At 37.1% G+C, this 19,710-nt stretch overlaps 1 protein-coding gene and 1 non-coding gene across 8 annotated transcripts; both read right to left on the bottom strand.

Moving 5' to 3' along the window:
• Positions 1-5,246: 5,246 nt before the first annotated feature.
• TRNAQ-UUG (transfer RNA glutamine (anticodon UUG)) lies at positions 5,247-5,318 on the bottom strand. The gene has a single exon. It is a non-coding gene; the product is annotated as a tRNA-Gln (tRNA).
• A 1,546-nt stretch (positions 5,319-6,864) lies between these two features.
• On the bottom strand, positions 6,865-12,802 carry LOC115702323 (filament-like plant protein 1). 7 transcript variants are annotated; one of them, XM_030629769.2, is made up of 6 exons: positions 12,335-12,799; positions 11,917-12,053; positions 11,451-11,609; positions 10,089-10,320; positions 7,682-9,699; positions 6,865-7,550 (listed from the first exon to the last, which is right to left on the bottom strand). In XM_030629769.2, the coding sequence occupies exons 3-6, from the start codon at positions 11,559-11,561 to the stop codon at positions 7,140-7,142; spliced, it is 2,772 nt and encodes a 923-aa protein (XP_030485629.2). In that variant the 5' UTR covers positions 11,562-11,609; positions 11,917-12,053; positions 12,335-12,799; the 3' UTR covers positions 6,865-7,139. The 7 variants fall into 7 exon arrangements, with proteins under 7 accessions (XP_030485629.2, XP_060961227.1, XP_060961228.1 ...); XM_061105244.1 differs by having other exon boundaries at positions 10,089-10,317; positions 12,335-12,797; XM_061105245.1 differs by having other exon boundaries at positions 10,089-10,317; positions 12,643-12,797.
• Positions 12,803-19,710: the final 6,908 nt, after the last annotated feature.

The raw sequence follows: 19,710 nt of genomic DNA, 5'->3' as shown, positions 1-19,710 counted from the left end.
GAATTGGAAAATCTTCACTAAGAAACTACTTTAGAGAAATAATTAAGACTTTTGCTTCTTGAATACGGGATTCTCCGGTGCCAATGTAGGGGACAGCTATAGTAGTGACTGTATCCCTGTTACTATTACGAAGGATACCCGCGAAACCCGACTTGTTATTTCGAGAGTCGATAGCTGCATCAGTAGAAAGTTTAGCCAATCCCGAATGAGGGGGGGTCTAGACTTCAAGGGCCTTTGGGCAAGCAATTTGAGTTCCTTGGAGGGCATGATGTGCTTCTCTTGCTTGGGAGTAATCATTAAGCAACGATCTTGCTTTGTCCAGGAGGGAATGATGGCCATCTTTTTTATCGGGAAGCATACACTATAACCCCGTTAGCTTGCATTAGAACACATCCTAGACCCTGTCTGGATGCATCACAATATGACAAACCTTTCTTGGTCTGATGGCAAGGCTAACACTGGAGCTATGATTAACCACTACTTCAATTCTTGAAAACTCGCTTCACACTTATCGGACCATACAAACCGTTGGTTCTTCTTAGTCAACTCCGCCAGTGGCATTAAAATTTTAGAGAATCCTCCAACAAAACGTCGATAATACCTTGCCAACCCAAGAAACCTTCGTACTTCAGTAACTATTCTTGGCCTCAACCAATTTTTAACTGACTGAGTCTTTCTCAGATCAACCATATTTTCATCTTTCCTGACAATATGCCCAAGGAAGGACACTTTCGACAACCGAAATTCACACTTTTTAAACATTGCATACAGCTTGTGATCCCTGAGTTGTTCCAATACCATTTGGAGATGCTGCTCATGCTCCTCTTCTGTCTATGAGTATACAAGGATGTCATTGATAAACACTATAACACAGCTATCGAGGAAATCCTTGAATACTATATTCATGAGATCCATAAAGGTCATTGGAGCATTTGTTAACCTGAATGACATCACCAAGAACTCGTAATGACCATACCTAGTCCAAAATGCGGTCTTCGAAATATCCTCCTCCTAAGTTCTCAATTAATGATAATTGGATCGCAAGTCAATCTTTGAAAACACAATCTTCCCCTGGAGTTGATCGAACAAATCATTAATCCTCGATAATGGATACTTGTTCTTAATTGTCAGCTTGTTTAATTCTCGGTAATCAATGCACATTCAGAGGGATCCATCCTTCTTTTTCACAAATAAAACTGGAGCTCCCTAGGGCGATACGATGGGTCGGGTAAATCCTAAGTCCAGCATCCCCTGAAGCTGTATTTTTAGCTCCTTAAGTTCTGTCAGAGCCATCCTCTATGGTGCTTTTGAAACAGGTTCTGTCCTATGTGCCAAATCAGTTACAAAGTCTATCTTTCGCTATGGTGGCAATCCCAGTAACTCCTCATGAAAAATATTAAGAAATTGTGTTACAACTTTGACATCCTCAGACCCAAATGTTTCAGGTCTGCTGGACTCAATTACATTCGCTAAAAATCCTACATAACCACTGTGTAATAAATCTTTACCCTTCAAAACTGAAATAATTGGGATTCGAGACCCCTAAACAGTTCCAACATAAACAAATGGATCTTCGCCCTCCGTCTGAAAGGTTACCATCTTCCACTTCTAGTCAATACTGGCTGAATACTTGGACAGAAAGTCTATTTTAAGTATAATATCAAACTTTGTTAATTCCAGCTCTACTAAGTCAACACTCAACTCCCTATTTTCAATCCTAACTGGCATAGACCTAATCCACCTTTTTGGTGATAACAAATTCTCTACTAGGCAGTAGGGTCCCAAACCCTCTTATAATGAAACCATAAGGCCTACCAAATTAATTAATTACTCTTGACACCACATATGGGTGTGTAGCCCTAGAGTCAAATAGTATAGCAAAATAAGAGTTGTTGACAAGAAGCTAACCTGTGACTACAAAAGGGCTGGCTGCAGCATCAACTTGAGTGATACCAAACACTCGAGTAGGTTTGGGCTTTGCCTCTTACTTCTGCTCTTCTTTCTTGTCTGGGGGCAATCTTTCTTAAAATGCTCAACCATGTGCCCGACCATGCCACACTGGAAGCATGTTTTCCAATTGCATTCTTTTGATATGGTGCTCCCTACAACGTGGGCACTCAAGGTAAGAATAACTCCAACGTCCACCTCTGCCCTGGATCCCCCAGAACCTTTTATTCTGTCCCGAACCTCCAGATGTCAGAATAGTCTTTCTTTTTTGATCAGCGGTGGAATCACCGCCATCCCTACCATATCCAGGAGTAGGAAGAGTGGTGGTTCCACCAACACTTGGAGTCTCACGGGGCTCCTGAAGAAATTTTACTACTCTCTCGGCTCGAAGAGCCTTCCCCACCATCTTAGCATAGGTCGTTGTGTCACTCGTAGTAATTATCAGATTGTGCTTAATCTTGGCATTTAAACCCGTCAGATACTTCTCCTTCTTATTGAAGTCCGTAGGTACTATACCGGAAGCCAACTTGGCTAGACAGTCAAACTTCATTGTATATTCTGTTATCGACATGCCTTCTCCCTAAACTAAATCAGTGAATTTTTTCCGCTTAGCACTGCAGATTGCCTCGTTATAATACTTAGCATTAAACTCTTCCCAGGTCATGGTAGTGACATCTCAGGTGAGGGACATTAATTCCCACCACACAAGTGCATCTTCCTGGAACTAGAAAGTGGTGCAAGTCACTCGGTCATTCCCAACTACTCTCATGAAATTCAAAATTCTTTCTATAACAGTGAGCCAGTGCTCGGCCTTCATAACATCCGAGCCTCCCAGGAAAACTAGAGGTGCTTGTTTACAAAATCTCTCATACAAAGGTTCCATACGGTTGCCAGTAACAGGTTGTTCTGCTAGCACCACTAGAACCATAGCAATTGGCGCTTGCTGTGGAGGCACTATAGGAGGACCCTACTGTCTCGGCCTCTGAATCTCTTCATCTTGCTGGAGAATTCAAGCTTGCATTTCCACAAACCTTTACTCCCAATTCGGAGGAGCTTGAGGTGAGTTTTCATGTCTACCACCTTGAAACCTTTCACAGCCTCTGCCGCGTCCACGGGGATTCAGGGGATTTTGACCTCCCCGACCGACTCCAGTCTCAACCATGTTACCCTGACTCCTCATATCTCACGGGGCATCAATTTAATAGGACTTAGCCTGCGAACCCATAAGTCAAGTAGGTCAGACAGCGATCATATATATTCTATGTACCGCATTTTATGGATTTTAAGGTAATGCATTTAAACAATTATAAAATATTATGCTCCCTAACATGCTTTTCTAATCACATAAATTACTAAACAAGTAAAGGCTTACAAAACTATGAGTCAATCTTTTCTCTGATGATGATTGTACATGCCTTGACGATCTTTGATAGACAAACCTGACGGCTCTGATACCAAAAATGTTAACGCCTTAATACGTAGGGGCGCTATAGTGATTTTTCTAACTATAGTGCCACCTTTGCTAATCAAAGGATTTTCCTTGAAAATTATGCCAAATTAAATTTTTGATAAAACTTTAATCTTTATAAACATATATATATATTTACATAAACCGGGATCGCGTGTTTAAACTTTTACAATCAAAGTCAAAATGTTTTTACGGACATGTCGCATTGCGACTACAAAATACAGCCCAAGTCGTCTCGAGACCGAACACTCCAGGTCGCGCCGTCTCGACATATACAATCATCACTTAAGCTCACAACTCACTCCTATTCAGCCTTTGCTTTCCTTTTACCTACTCATGAAAATAATATCTGTGAGTCAACAAACTTAATAAGAAAAGTAAATAACATATTATATATTACCGACTTGTATTTATGCGCTCATACACCTCTCCACAAGGCTTATCAAATAAGTAAGAACGTTCTTTACTAAGATACGACCACTATACCACATGCACTACGTACCGCTACTGTATGAGTGTTGGTAGGGTTTACCCCATACCTCGAGTACCTCTAAGTGTTATACCACTTAGACGTGCCTCTTGGAATTCCTCTTTGGGTGTGTACCAGTGTTCATCTGGAAGGTTTGGCTTATTCCGTCATTCAGAAGGCTCGGAGCCTTCCAAATTCGGCTAAGTCTTGTCCTTGGAGGCGAGGCTTCTGGGCCTTAGATGTGCTCGAACCCATCTCTTGTGACAGAGCCTTCTTACGTGGAAGGGCTTTGGCCCAGGTGATTCTGCTTGATCATTAACTATAAATGCCACGTGTCATCCTTCCAAAAATATGGATAACATTAACTAAATGTGGGAATTGGTAATTTTGCTACCAAAATTTGGATTTGGGGAATTAATTGCTAGCGAAGTATAAGTTTTTTTGGGTTTTGCTGCAATTTATTTCATTTTTATGTATTAACTTTTAAGTTTAGCCCTCTTGCTTCTTATTTTTAGTAACAAATATTCTTTCAATGCTGAAAATATACAATGAAAATTTCATTTTTTCAATTACTATTATTTATTTTTTAATAGATCCCAATAATAATAGTAATTGAAAAAAGGGATTTTTTTTTTATTTTTACACTTCAAAATAGTTTTTTTTTTTTTTTTTACGGAATTATACATAGAAACTCCTATTGCAACTAACGCTGCAATCTAAATTGCAATAAAAAATCGTATAGAAACCCCTATTGCAACTAGCACTGCAACTATTTTAAAAACTCAAACCGTAAATTTGAAAAAAAAAAAAGGTTAAAAAAACAATATATAGGATAATTTCTCTTGAAAAAAATCACTATATCTATCCCAATTTTTTATCAAAACCCAAAGTTGTATGAGAATGTGCCATGCATTTGAATTAGGATTTTTGCCCCCTGAACTTTGACATGTACCAAATCATGCCCCCTGAACTTTTAAGGTCATTGAAAATGCCCCCTGAACTATTGAGATTGTTGGATTTAAGGACTTTTTTCTAATTTTAGTAAAAAAGTCTAACATGGATGAAAGTTCAGGGGCATAATTTAGTACATGTCAAAGTTCGAAGGGCATGATTTGGTAGATATCAAAGTCTGGGGAACATAGTTTAGTACATAAACAATCATTGAAATAGTAAAATTGAATAAAATTAGACAAAAGTCCTTAAATCAAACAATCTCAATAGTTTAGGGGCATTTTCAATGACCTTACAAGTTTAGGGGGCATAATTTAGTACATGTCAAAGTTTAGAGGACAAAACTCCTAATTAGCCATTGTTTTTTTTTGTGAAAAGTAAAAAGTGAAAAAACCATACATGGATATAAGAAGGTCCTACCGGGAGTCGAACCCAGGTCGCTGGATTCAAAGTCCAGAGTGCTAACCACTACACCATAGAACCAAGTCGTACGAAGCAAACCCATACTATAAATGTAAACAAACTAAAATTGTTAAAAATGGCTACAGTCAAATCATTTATAAAAGGTGCTATATGGACATCGAGGGCTTGCTTGAGGACATTTTATATTTGTTGCTATTATAGACAAATCTAATATCAACTACATTCTATAGACCGTTCTTTTCAGCTACATACATTGTAATTTGTACCCTCAAATCTAAAAGACTGAAATGGCACCACTGAATAAAGTCAGTGATCATTATGTCTAATGATTTAAGAAACGAAATTAGAGTTTCATTTCTAAACAAACACTACATAGCTAAAGAGTATTTAAGATACCCAAATTGTTAGGATATGGCATTTGGTTAGTGAGATCTCAGATCTCATACTTATTTACATTAACAAGACTATACAAGAACTTTTAACTGTATAAATAACTCTTTTAAAATTAATAAGATGTGGACAAAAGCAGACATTTCAAAATGAGTAAAAAGTAGAGGCAAAAAAATGACGTGTACATGATATTTAATATGATTTGAAACCAATACAAAATAAATGTGTTTATGAGTTTTTCTTAAATCAGTTTGAGTCTTTTTCCAAGTTGACATGGCTAACTTATTTATAAACATATACCTTTTTTGTAGGATGTAGATTAGTGGAGATGACGATGACTTGAACAAAATATAACACCTTTGTTCAAAAACTTATTTCCCCTATCTCTAAGCACTAAAGGAACTCTTATAGAAATAGCTTTGAGAATAATCAAGCTTTAGAATTTTCTAGCAATGTGCTTTTTTGATAGAAAATTTCTCTTCTCAGTATGAGCACCTTAGATCTCTTTATATAGTATTTAGGATATCACCATTTGAAATTCTAATTCACAAGTCATAACTTCTATGGATGTTATGGACTCAATAAAGAGATGTAACTCATGCACACCATAACTCTTATAGAGATATAACTCATACACACCATAACTCTTATAGCATTAAGAATTTCAAATTAAGATGTGTAACACCTTTTACACTCTTAATGTTGGTGATAATGGTAGAAATTACTCATAGTAACAAGTAACCCCCCAAATATTACAAAAAGATGCCAATTGTCATATGTTGCATATTAATTTGTTACACATATTTAATCTATACATTATTTTATTGGTAAATAATATAACATTGCGCCGTATAAGGGTCGTATTGTATTAAATAATAATTAACACTGTGTTTGGATAAAGTGATGTATTATATTAAGTATTACGACCAAAATTTTCAATATAATATATGTTGTATTATTTAATACATAACGGTCGGTATTAGCTTGTATTAAAATATTTACAAAAGATTGGGGATCAACACCAATCTCTGACGCATGCGCATGAGCACCTGCATGCGCATGAGCACGTGCATGCACGTGGGCTACAACACCTTTAGATGTTACGCACACGCGCACAAGCACACATACAAACTCCAGTCCTAGTAAGGTTGGATGTAAGCTCACAAACACACGCGAATTCACACATTTATGCAGATTTTTTATGCAAGAAAGAAAATGATCTTAACTAAACATTTCCATTAAAAATCATTGATAGCTATAGAACTAAATATACTTCAAATGTTACATGGTTTTTCTGAATTGAAATAATGATTCCTGATTTTGAGATTACATGTCTCAATAAAACATAGTCGTTTAATGGCTTTTCTAACTTAAGCAAAACAATGTTAAAAGAAAAAAAAAAACTAAGAGACAATCTAAATCCATTTTTACAAAAACAAGCTATCAGTGCATGTCCCCTGTTTTTTTTTTTCCTATTGCACCTAACTTAAACTAAATCTCTAGTCTTATCCCACTTTTAGTTCGAGAGAAGAATTTGGCAAAACCATTTCTGTTCTTCTCAGAGCTGACATGAGTTGACTGTACTGTAGCTGAAGTTGATGAAGATGATGAAGAAGACGAAGGTGGTGAAGGATTGTCATGGTTTTTGCTTTGTGCAGGAGCAGAACTTTCCTCCGCTGCTTTTGATGAATTAGAATCTCGTTTTGGTGAAAATGTCTGATTAGAGTGCATCTTCCAGTGTTGTCCAGTTTTTTGAATCAGTGGTGCACCTGCAGGGACTATTATGTTGGGAGCATCAATCAAGAAATCTTCTAATGTTGCTAGAGATTTAAGTTGATTCCCAAGAGATGCAATTGTTTTCTGGCACTCTGCAAGTTTTGTAGCAGCTACAGCCAGGTCTTCCTGTAATATAAAATCACATGAAGCACAAAATGGTTTTGCTAACATCAGTTAAAGGATCGGAATTAGTGATAGTGTGGACAAAAACAGACAAGAAATACAAGATGCAGATATGTTTTTCATTGAGAACCAACCTGCTTTATCTTCAACTCGCTATTAGAGCATTCAGTTTGCTGAAGTTGAACTTCGTCCTTCTCTCTTGATAGCTCCTCCTCTAAGTCCTGACACTTAATGGCAATTTCTGCTGACAGTGCCCTCTCTCTTTGAACCTCTTCTTCTAGTATTTTGACTTTTGCAAACATTGTCCTTGTTTCTGCTTCTAAGCTGATGAGCTGAGTTTCAATCATCTGTTTTGACTCTTTTGCAATATTTAGTTCCCCTTTCAACTCCTCCAATTTTATTTCTGCTTCAATCTGAAGTCGTGGTGCCTCAGACATGGTACTTGTTTCTGCTTCCAAGCTGATGAGTTGTGTCTCAATCATCTCCTTTGACTCTTTTGCAATATTTAGTTCCTCTTTCAACTCCTCCATTTTCATTTCAGCTTCAATCAGCTGAAGTCGCAATGCCTCAATACAGTCTTGACTTTTCGTTAAAGCAATCTCCAGGTCAGATTTTTCAGTTTCCAACTTCTTCAGTTGCTCTTCCAACTCAACATTTCGTTGAATCATGGCTTTAAGTTCAGTTTGCAGGACACTTTCTCCCTTCTTGGATTCATTAGCACAATGCTTACTTTTTGTTAAAGCAGTCTCAAGGTCGGCCTTTTCTGTTTCCAACCTCTTTAAATTCTCTTCCAACTCGATTGTTCGATGAATCATGGTTTCAAGTTCAGTTCTAAGGTTATTTTCTTCATGTTTCAACTTAGTAGCACAGTCTTGGCTTTCTATTAAAGCAGTCTCTAGTCCAGCTTTTTTCATTTCCAACTTTTCTAATTTCTCTTCCAACTCAGCTGTACGATGAATCATAGCTTCAAGTTCACTTCTAAGGACACTTTCTGCATATTTGGATTCATCAGCGAAGTCTTCACATTTTGTCAAAGCAATCTCCAGTTCAGCCTGTTTTATTTCTGACTTTACTAATTTATCTTCCAACTCGGTTGTTCGTTGATTCATGGCTTCAAGTTCGGTTTTCAGGACACTCTCCCTATTGTTGGATCTATTAGCCTCAATACAATCTTGACTTTCTCTTAAGGCAGTCTCCAGTTCAGCCTTCTCTGTTTCCAACTTCTGTAATTTCTCTTCCAACTCAGCTATTTGCTGAATCATGGCATCAAGTTCAGTTCTTAGGACACTTTCTCTATTACTGTTAGGTTCATCAGCAACAACTTCAGATTCCAGCCAACTGCTTTCAGTGGGTTGTAATGCAGCAAGTCGCTCCATCTCAAGAAAATCATCCATCAAATTAATTTCAATGGAGGAAGATGGGAGATTTTTATTAACAGTCTTCTCGTTCTTAAATTGATCAAGTTCAGCAATAAGGGCAGACGCCCATGAATCTGAAGAATTGAGGTCACATTTGCTTAATTCAAAGCTATGGAGCTTACGTGTATTGCTTTCCACTCCATTTAGGCGCTCACCATTGTCTGAATGACTATCTGCAAAAGACTCGACATAAGTTGAGGAAGCAGTCGTGGATTTGTGGTCGTTACCCAAGGATGATTTACAAACTATTGCTTTCAACTTTCGACACTCAGCCTCAAGCTTTGCAACCTTCTTGATGCTTTCAAGATGTTGCTTGCTGGCTGTTTCAGCTGCTTGAGTACTCAAGTCCCTCTCAATTGCCCTTATTTCCAACTCCTCCATTTGAGCTTGTATCTCAAGATTAAGAGCTGAATTTTCTTTCTCCAAAATTTCAAGCTTAAGACAAAGATCAGGATCCACACGGGCAGAAGATTTATTATCTCCAGCTTTGTTTTTGAGTTCAACAAGTTCGTTCTCAAGTTGGCATTTTGTAGATTCCCACTCTTGAGTTTTCTTTGACACAGCGTCTTGAATTTTTTGCTCTTGTTCATCTCTTGCTTGTCTCAGCTGCCTGACACATTCCTTTAGTGCCCCATCAAGATGACTTGCTCGATCTTCTAATGATGAGTTTTGTTGAACTGCAGCCTCAAGTTGTTGCTTTAAAATTGTCACTTCATTTTCAGCCTTTTCCCAGCCTAAAATGACAAATGACATTTAACCATTGAGTATGTTGAAATGCAGAAAAAGATAGAAAAATCACTGTTAAACTAAAGAAAATAGTTTGGACAAGAGGCAGTTTACAGAAAATCTCAAGTCTGAGACATTATTGGCAAAATCCATTGTCCTTAAGTTATTCACTACAAATTCTCAACCATTTAACTCTCAACCATCCGCACCTCCACCGAAAGGGGGGAAAGAGTGTGTACTTACAAATGCATAAACAAGAAACAGATTTTTCCCTTTTCCTGAGTCGTGTAGTTTTTATGGAATAGAAAAAATATGACATCCCTTGAAATTATAAATGGAAGAATTAAAATTTAGATTTTCAGTGCCACTGTACAACACTTTACACCTTACACTTTACCTGCAACTGCTTCTTCAGCAACTTTGGCATGCTGCTTCACCAAGTCTTCCTTGGCGCTAACATTGACAAGAGCTGCTGATAATCTCTCCGTCAGAGTCTTCACACTATAATTAATGTCTTCTGATTTTAATGAACTGTCATCCGAATTTTCAGTAACGGCTACAGCTTTGGATGATACCTCGGGCTCAAGTGACTGAGTATAGTGATTAGGAGACCCCTTAATTGCATCCTGCTATAATTAGAGAAAAATGAACAAAGACTAAAACACAACTTCGATTCCATGTTTTTACTAAAGCAGACACTTCATCGAGCAAGAGGAGAACTTGGAGGATTTTGTGACAATAATTCAGATATTCTCATATAAGTACAAACGTTGTACAAGTGGGTTTTCCCATAATAAACTACTCTTTTTTTCTCCTTCTTTAGAGCTTGAAATTGCAAATAATAACAGGATTACACCATGATGACGGATAGTACTTTTCAGTGCTCAGAAATCAGAATGAAAGGATAACTATAAGACTACGTTTCAGGTGTGATATAAAAGAACACTTTCAAAGCTCAAGTGGTTTTAATCTACTCAACCTAGTCATGAAGATTTTCCAACTTGAATCTATTGACATTATAATCATTTTTTTTTTATCAATTCTCAGTGAGGCTATATACCTCTTACTCATCTTCTCTGACAACATCTTTCTACCCTTTAACATAAGAAATGACATGAATGCCATATCAAGCCAACCGAGATCCAACAAATTGGCATGTGGGAAAAAGTATGAAGTCTAGCTGGATCAAGCTCCAAAGGGATGCAACCTAAATATTCAGTCTTTCTTCCCTTTTCTTTTTCTTTTTTGTCAGAGTGGAATTTTTCATATTCTTAGATGCACAAAAATCTCTTAAGTAGTAAACAAAAGAAGAAACCTCTTACCTGAACTCAAATCATCTAAACTAAGCCTTGAATATTCATAAATGCTCCAAAACAATGAATACGGCTCAAATATTTAGTTTTAGAAAAGTTATTTGTTTTTCACTGCTACAACTTAGTTTGACGAAGCAATCTTTTAGAGTAGCAATAGAGGTCTTCAACCACTACAGCCTCTAAAATTCATCAGTAAAAGCAGGTTTCTTCATATAGTAAGTATAGGGCTAAACTGTTGAACAATACAACAGCAGCAATGAGAGAGCAAAAGCAGCAGGGAAAAAATTCCAATGAAATCTAATTAAGGTCTTTTTTAAGAGGTCAATTCAATGAGCAGCAACAACCAAAGCAGAAGTTCAAGCCAAAGTGCATTAAATACATTAAAACAATTGCAAAAAGTAAAACATCTCTAAAATCTTGATATACTTGAGCTAAGGTTTCAGTACCTGATCATCAGACAACCTCTCGGAATGGGAAGATACAGAACCAGTACTTTCGGATTCACAAGGGCTCCTCTCAGAAGACTTTCTCTTCCACAACCATTTCCGTTTTTCCATCTTCAGGTCCTTAATTTTAACACAGCTACCACATCAAGGTGCATACATCTGCAAGCAAATTAAATACATATGCTCTCTCACTATGTTCTCAAACGGCAAAACTCATTATATATACACAATACATATATCTATAAACAGGAAGCGTGAAAAGAAATATTCCCAAGTACCAAAAAATGGTCAAGCTTCTTAGAAATACAAAAGATAAACAGTTAAACAATGGAGAAAACGTTGCTTTATAATATTCTCCCAGCTTCACTTCAAATCTATACTCCTTCAGCTTAATCTTCTAACCCCAAAATTATTATTTTTTTTAGCTTAAGAGCACAAAAAGAGAAAACGTTGAGAACCCACTTACACGTTAGTACATTTATGAAGATATGTAGCTCCACAATGGCAGGAAAAATAAACCACCTTTGAATGAGCTATGAAACACTCTAAAGCTGTGAGCTTAAAGAAAGCTTTGTCTTCAAATTTTGAACTTCAGCGAAGCCACTGAGAACGAATGAAACAGTAGTTTGGGGGAGAAAGAATGAAGGATATAATTCAAAAATCTGGGAAACCCAATTCGAAAGATCTCGAATATAAACGACCCACCAAAGAGAAAATGGGGAAAAAATGAGGAATTTTAAATTTTAAATAAATAACAATTAGGAAATATAAAATAATAATTGCAGTTTATTATTATAGAATAATGGAGCAAAGAGAAAAGAAATATTTAATGAAAAAATATTATATATATATATATTTGAAGAAACAAGACCCAGATTAAGTACCTTTGACTGGATTGTAGAGACAAGAGAAGAGAACATACAAGCAATAAATTTATAATTTCAAAGCACTAATAATAAATGAATAGAGAAAATGGGTTGAAAGAGGCTTGATATTTAAGATAGCTGAGCATATATTTATGAAAAAAGTTTACACAATACAATAAGTCTGCACATATCTCTGTAGAATGTCAGTTGGGCCTTTTTTTTTTTTACAGATAATATTAAGTTATAATAATAAACCAAATGAATGTACTATATAACAGATAATATAGTATTGGCATGCGTTTTCTATTTCTTGTTTTTCACTTTACCTTACTTATTTGTTTGAATACAACTATATTCTAAAAATCCAAACTCATTAAAGGTGGAGCATGTGATTGTGGACTCGAAGTTGTCAAATTCAAGATTGACACTTGAAAAAAAATATATAGAAACTTTTTCAGCTTTTTCTTATAAGGCTCCAAGCACTAACTTGTTTCGTCATTGAGTTTTCCTTTTTCCTTGTTTCGTTGGTGTTTGGATTTTGAAATTGTTCCCGCCCATGACTATAGTCCCAATGTATTTTAAATATTATATCATATTAAGTAGGTAGTACATTTTGATCAAAATGCATCAAATAAACATTATATTAACTAAGTAGAGCTTAATGTGGAGAGGAGCATAAATTTGAACTTTTTGGCATATTTACCTTTGTGTGTGTGTGTGGGAAGGGTGTAAGTAGCTGTGTTGTCTGGTTGTGGAGAGTGTGAGTGGGTGTGGGGTCTGTGGTTTGCTCTCAGCTTTTCATATTTCAACGCTGTTAGTTGGCGTTTCAGCATAGTGAAGGAATCTTAGTACTAGAAGGTGAGAGAAAAATTGGACGGTTGAGATACCATCATCACCCTCTTTCATATATTTGAATTTTACATTATTATATCTCTGGAAGAAATTGATTGTTTTTTAAAAAATGAAGTAAGAAAGCGCGAGACAAATTTATACGCTATTAACAATATTTGAGTCATAAATATATTTTTAATTGACTAATTTGTGACATAAATATTTAAGTTTAATTTTTTATTGCAAATAAATATTTAAGTTTATTTAGCTATATTAAGTTGTATTTTTAGAATTGTGTAACTATCTAATCGTTGAATGTTAAGTAAATTGCTACATTTGATTGGTCCAAGTCATGAATTTTTATTTTTTTTAAAAAAATAATTTAAATATATCAATAATAAAATGATACGTGGATAATGACTTAATATTTAACGGTCACTTACTTGCAGAATTCTAAAAATATAACTTAATTATTATTACCGCCAAAAATTAAACTTATATATTTATTTAGAACTGGAGTTAAACATAAATATTTATGCTGTAAATTACTCTTTTTAATTTCATACACTTATATGCCAAATATTTTTTTTAGACGAATTAAATATGGAAAGTTACATTTTACCTATTTTCGTTAACACAATTTTGTTAAATATAATAGAGATTGATATTCATCTCGCGTGTTACTCTATTATTAGTCCATGTGATATTATTTTTACACATTATTACTTTATTTATAAATAAAAAAGTAATTATAAATAATAATAAAAACATAATTATAATAAATAAATAATAGTAAATTGCGGGAAAATCCCTCAATACTTTCACCTCGCTAGCAATTAACTCCCTAAACTTAAATTTTGTCGGAAAAACTCCCAAAACCCTTGTTCTGTTAGTGTTATCCGTATTTTCCAACTAGAGACACGTGGCATGATTAGAAAAGAAGATTTGTCAACCTCCCGGATCAGCAGAGTTAACTACCAAATTTCCTCGCGGAGGTATCTCGGTAATCTAAGAGGAGCCTTATGGATATTCGATGGGGAGAGTCATCCCCAGCTCAAGCAGCGTCTTTGGGACACAGAAGAACCATATTCGTCCCCAACTCAAGGAAGTCTTAGAACACGGCTCAAGTAAATGACTTTTGGGTGAAGATTTCTACGGACTAGTCGTGGATTGTAATCGCTATCTCAACGTGAATGGCCACGTCAACTCCATATGGAAATCGACCTACAGACGGTTACACATTTTTTTGACACAGGATCAGATCTTATCCGTCATGCGAGGCCATTGTAGTGCGCATACGAACCTCTAGACATGTCTTTTTCCCAACGGCCTGTCTACAGAGTATTCTACAAAGGAGAAACCTTTGAGCAACACGTGTCTTTTATCCAAATGGTATAATCCACTGCCTCCGCGCATCGCACGATCAAGAAGTTTCTTCAATGCCGGACGGTTATATTTACAGTTGTATTCTTTTACCCTTACAATAGGCAGTAGTACGAAACCCTAGGTGGGTAAAGGGAATGCCCTTACCCACATGTAAGCCTATAAATACCCTCATTTTCTATGTACAAAGGGTGAACAATTTCATACTTACCGAACCTATGATAAAATTCCTACTAGCTTTCTTATTCTTCAAGAAAAACAAAAGGAATAAAGAGCTAGGGCTTATATAGTAAACACTTGTAATATTCAAATACTCGCATGTAAGGTTAATACAACAGACTTGTGAACTAGGGATTATTAATGCCCGAACCACGTAAAAGTCACATGTCTATCATTTATTATTTTATTTCTTTCTTAAGAACTATTTTATTAGTTTTCAAAAATCTCGATAAACAATTTGGTGCTTCCATTGAGAGCTGAGAAAAGTTTGCTAGTCGCCACACCACCTCAACCATTGTGAACACTTGAAAGAACGTAAGAAAGAAAACTCCTTTGGATACCGTTGTGGAGGAGGCAGACTTTCTCGCCTCCAGTCTCTAGCCAGACGATGTAAGATAAGAAGGTACAACCAATGCTGAGAACCAAAGAGAGGATGCCGAGAACGTGTTCGATGGCATCAACGATGACCAAAACCCTGAGGATAGGGAATAGGAGGACGACGGCGATGGCTACGTGAAGGACTGGTATTACAAAGATGGTTACCACTATGACCAGGACCCGAACTTGCTATGAGTGACCAAAGAACTAGAGGCTACACAGACAGAGTTAGCAAAATAGAGGAAGCTCACTAAAAAAATGAAGAGAATGATGGAACACCTCCAAAACAAGTTCAAAGACTTGGCGAAGTTTGACAATGACCCTTTGGTGGAAGTAATGGCCAAAGAGCTTGCTCACAGGCAAACTGAGGTCGAAACCTTGAATCCTCGCAAGAATAAAGGTAAAGGCAAGGTAAATAAGCCCCCACAAAAGTTTGCTCCAAAACCTCCTTTGAAAGACACAAATCTGGCTGGCCAGCCCTCGAGGACACAGAAGGCCACTGGTGCTTTTGAGCCTGGACGCCCTTCTGATCCTAGAGGCAAAATCGTGCCAAAGGGGAAAAGTACAAAAGCACCTAAGCTCAAGGGGCGGAGGAACCACCCTAGCAATTCTGTCAACTAGGACAGAAGGATAACTATTGGGAATTTTGAGGACAGTTGGTCCACTATAGACCTCCGACGACGATTGGACGCCAAGTACGAGAGGTATAAAAGTGAAAAGGCAAGGCCACGTGGGGGTGACCTTAAGAACCACCTAAGTGATAAAATGAGGGGACGTGATCTTCCCAAAAGTGACACAAAAAGGTTGGAGGAGAAGATAGCTGCTCTAACCAAGCTGGTCAAAAAGAAAAGCATAGCCCTCTTGAATTCAGAAGATATGGACATGAAACCATGTGTAAGGAGGATTGCGGAATGCCCACATTTAGAAAACTTTAAAATGCCTCCATATTGAGTTGTATGAGGGAAGGACCAATCCACGAGCACACTTAGCAAAATATAACAAAATGATGCAAGTGGCACGAGTCAGCGACGATGGCAAGTGTTTATGTTTTTCCCTAACACTGACCAAGTCTGCAGAAGACTGGTAGAAGAAACTTTCTCCGGGATCGATTAATAGCTAGAAGGATTTACAATCGGCCTTCAACGAATAGTTTAGTGTCGCACGTGATAAGGACATGGAAGTTGGCTCTCTTACCAATGTCAACCAGTAACACAACAAATGCCTAAAGGCTTTTATTCAAAGGATGATGAAGGTTGCTGCCAAGACCAAAGTCAGCGATGACATGAAGCTAATGGCCCTTGCCCTTCAATTCGGACTGGCTATTGGTTCTTTGCTATGGGGAGAGATGCAGAGAAAAAGAGTCGAAACATTAAGTGAGTTTATGTTAAAGGCTCAAGGTATTATTAACCTTGAAGATGCTTACATACAAGCCTTTAGAGTCCCTCTGGCTCTAACCCCTTCCACAGCTACGCCCAGCTTCATACCCCAAGTTCTGGCCCCAGCCTTGACTCTTCTCGCAACTCAGCTTTCCCCAATTGTTTACGGACCCACTACCTCTGATCTCTCACCTACACAGACTCATTTTTCCAGGCACAGGATGGCACAGACGGGGTGTGGTGAGGCTCCCAGATAGGTAAAAATCGAGGTTGCAGAATCAACTATGAACCACTCCCAAAATAAAAGAGGGGGCAAGGGCAATAATCGCAATGACTCCTCAAAAAAGCCGAGGAAGGAGTATGATCCAAAGTATACTGAATATACTACTTTAATTGACACATGAGAGAACATCTACAAAGTAACCTACAACATGGTCCATTACAGAAAGCCTCTGCGAATGTCACACAAAGGAAGGAATAGACATGATCAGAACAAAGAATGCGAGTATCATGGAGAGAAGGGTCACGCCACCAACGAGTGTGATTATCCAAAGGATGAGATTGTAACTTTGGTTCGAGTGGGACATATGGGATAATGGGTCTGGATTCCAATTATTTATCCTGGACAGGGGGTCGTCCACGAGCACATGGTTGTTTTGGGATAATAGAACACTATAAATCCTCCGCAGGGGATAAGGCATTCTCAAGCTCGTGGAACATCACTGCCTGCACTCCCTGCTCTGCTAGTGCCGGGTGGGGTAGAGTTACTCGCACTAGGACCTAGAACCCCATATCCTCCGAAACTCACTCCACCTCCGGTGGACGGACAAGTGGTCATAATCTCTGGGGACCCCATCTTGCAAGAAGCACTTAAAACTCGCAACAAAGATACCTGAGAGAGGTAGAAGAAGGGGAACTATGCGCACCAGTGTAATCTCTCGTACATTGCCCAAGAATGATGAATTTCCCATCACCTTTACCGAGGATGATGCCAAAAATGTGCACTTCCATCATAACGATCCTTTAGTAAATGATGCACAGATTGCCAATAAGCGAGTTTCCAGAGTCCTTGTGGACAACAAAAGCTCAATTAACATCCTATTCAAGTTTGCATTCCAGGTGATATGGCTTACAAAAGCAGGTTTAACTCCTTGTCCTTTTTTGTTGTAAGGTTTCAATGGATACACCCTAATGCCAATGGGGAAAATCTAGTTACCTATCACCCTCAAAGCAAAAAATAACGCAAGCGTTTTTAAGCACTTGACTTTTGTGGTGGGAGACTGCCCAACAACGTACAATGCGATACTAGGGTAGCCAACCCTAATGGATTTAAAGGCAGTAACTTCTATTAGGCATTTATGCATTAAATTCCCCTACGACAATGGATGTATTGGCATGATTAAAGGCGATCATAAAAGTACAAGAAACTATTACAATGTTTCAACACAGGTTGCGTTCATGGTCCAGGAAGAGATATTCATTGCTCTTGGAATGGAGAATCAAATGGATATTGAGGCCATCCAGGAAAATTTTCAAGATGAGTTGGATCCCAGAGTTGGGACAGAAAGAAATTTAGAATCAATGGAAGAGGTAGAGGAAGTAAGCATCAGTGATGAAGTGTTAGGCCAAAATTAGTCTAAGTTTCGGGTTATATTTTCGGTTAGTTTTCACTCTTTGTTTCTAGTTTTAGGGCTATTTTACGCTTGATTCTTTTGTTTCAGGTCCTTGTGTGTTTAAAGAAAGTATGTACAAGAATTGAGGATGCGTGGTGAAAGAATCGAGAAGAAAAACCAAAGTTTGTGTCGCTGCCTGTTCCAGTCGTATCGGGAACATGCCGATCGCGGCCGGGAACATGCCGATCGCGGCGGGAACATGCCGATCGCGACGGGAAGCGCGAGAGAGGATCTCGAAGTTTCAAAGTTTAACCCGTCGCGACGGGGGCTTTGCCAGTCGCGACGGGGACCCCAGTGACGGGATTTTTGGGCAGTTTCGTAATTTCACGAATTTTAAAGATGAGAATTGGTTTAAATAGTGAGGGTTCGTGAAAATTAGGGATTAAGCAGAATTGGAACCCTAGAAACAAAGGAGGAGGCTAGAAGAGCGGCTTGTGGCGACCCGGATCAATTGCTTCAACTAGTTCTTTCTCTTCTCTTTAATTTTTCTATGTTCTTTTCTATTTCAATGTTAATTATGGATTTGATTATGGATGTTTTGAACTAAACTCCTATTTAGGGAGAATGATGAATGTTGTTTAAGTTTTTCATAGTTAATGATTAATTGCCATTCCTCCATCTTGATTGTGAACACTATTCATATTTGTGTTTAATTTCCATGTGCAAGATTGATCACCTTTTACATGTTTTATGATCTCAATTCGAAATCTAAAAAGTGAGAATTGAGAATGCTAAAATTGGATAGTCTAGGTTTTGATGTGAAACGAAAGTATTTACATAGCCTTTGTGACATTTAGATTATTGCTTAATGCTGATTTCATGTTAGTTTAATTAAGAGATTAATTAGAGAGCATGAGATTTAGAACCTAGAAGATCTGAAAAGAGCTAGGTTAATTCATAATCTGTCATTCACTTCAAGAGAAGGATAGCAATTAGACATTAACATTGGTAACTTAACAACATGATTCGTCTCCCTATTTTCTTATCTTGATTAATCTTCCTTTGTTATTTTTAATTTTCTGAATTGTCTTGTTTAATTCATAAAAAGTATTCTTTTACCAGATAGAATCAATAGTATAATTTAGTAGTAATTAGTCCAATTCCCTGTGGTTCGACCTCACCTGTGTGAGTTTACTACTTGATTGCGTATACTTGCGTAGTGATTAATAATTTTCGCAACAAGTTTTTGGCGCCGTTGCCGGGGAATTGTTTAAAGATTGATATTACATGAAATTATACTAACTTCTACTTTGGTTAATTATTTTTGCTTACTTCTAATCTGTTTCTTTTAGATTAAATTTTGTAATATTATTAAAAAAATTAAATTTTGTTCTAATTTGATTTTTCTTTTTAGTTTTAGTATTAATTTTGTTGTTTCAAATTTTTATCTTTTAATTACGAATTTAGTTTTATTTTTTATTTTTTAATTTTACTAATGTTGTACTTATGAGTTTGACCTGCAAGATAAATCTAGATGCTATATCTTGAGGATTTTGCCCAACAACACAATGAATCATTCTATTCTGCTTGGAGG

The sequence above is a fragment of the Cannabis sativa genome, chromosome X (genome assembly GCF_029168945.1).
Source record: "Cannabis sativa cultivar Pink pepper isolate KNU-18-1 chromosome X, ASM2916894v1, whole genome shotgun sequence".
Lineage (NCBI taxonomy): Eukaryota > Viridiplantae > Streptophyta > Magnoliopsida > Rosales > Cannabaceae > Cannabis > Cannabis sativa.
This window is presented reverse-complemented; position numbering and strand designations above follow the sequence as displayed.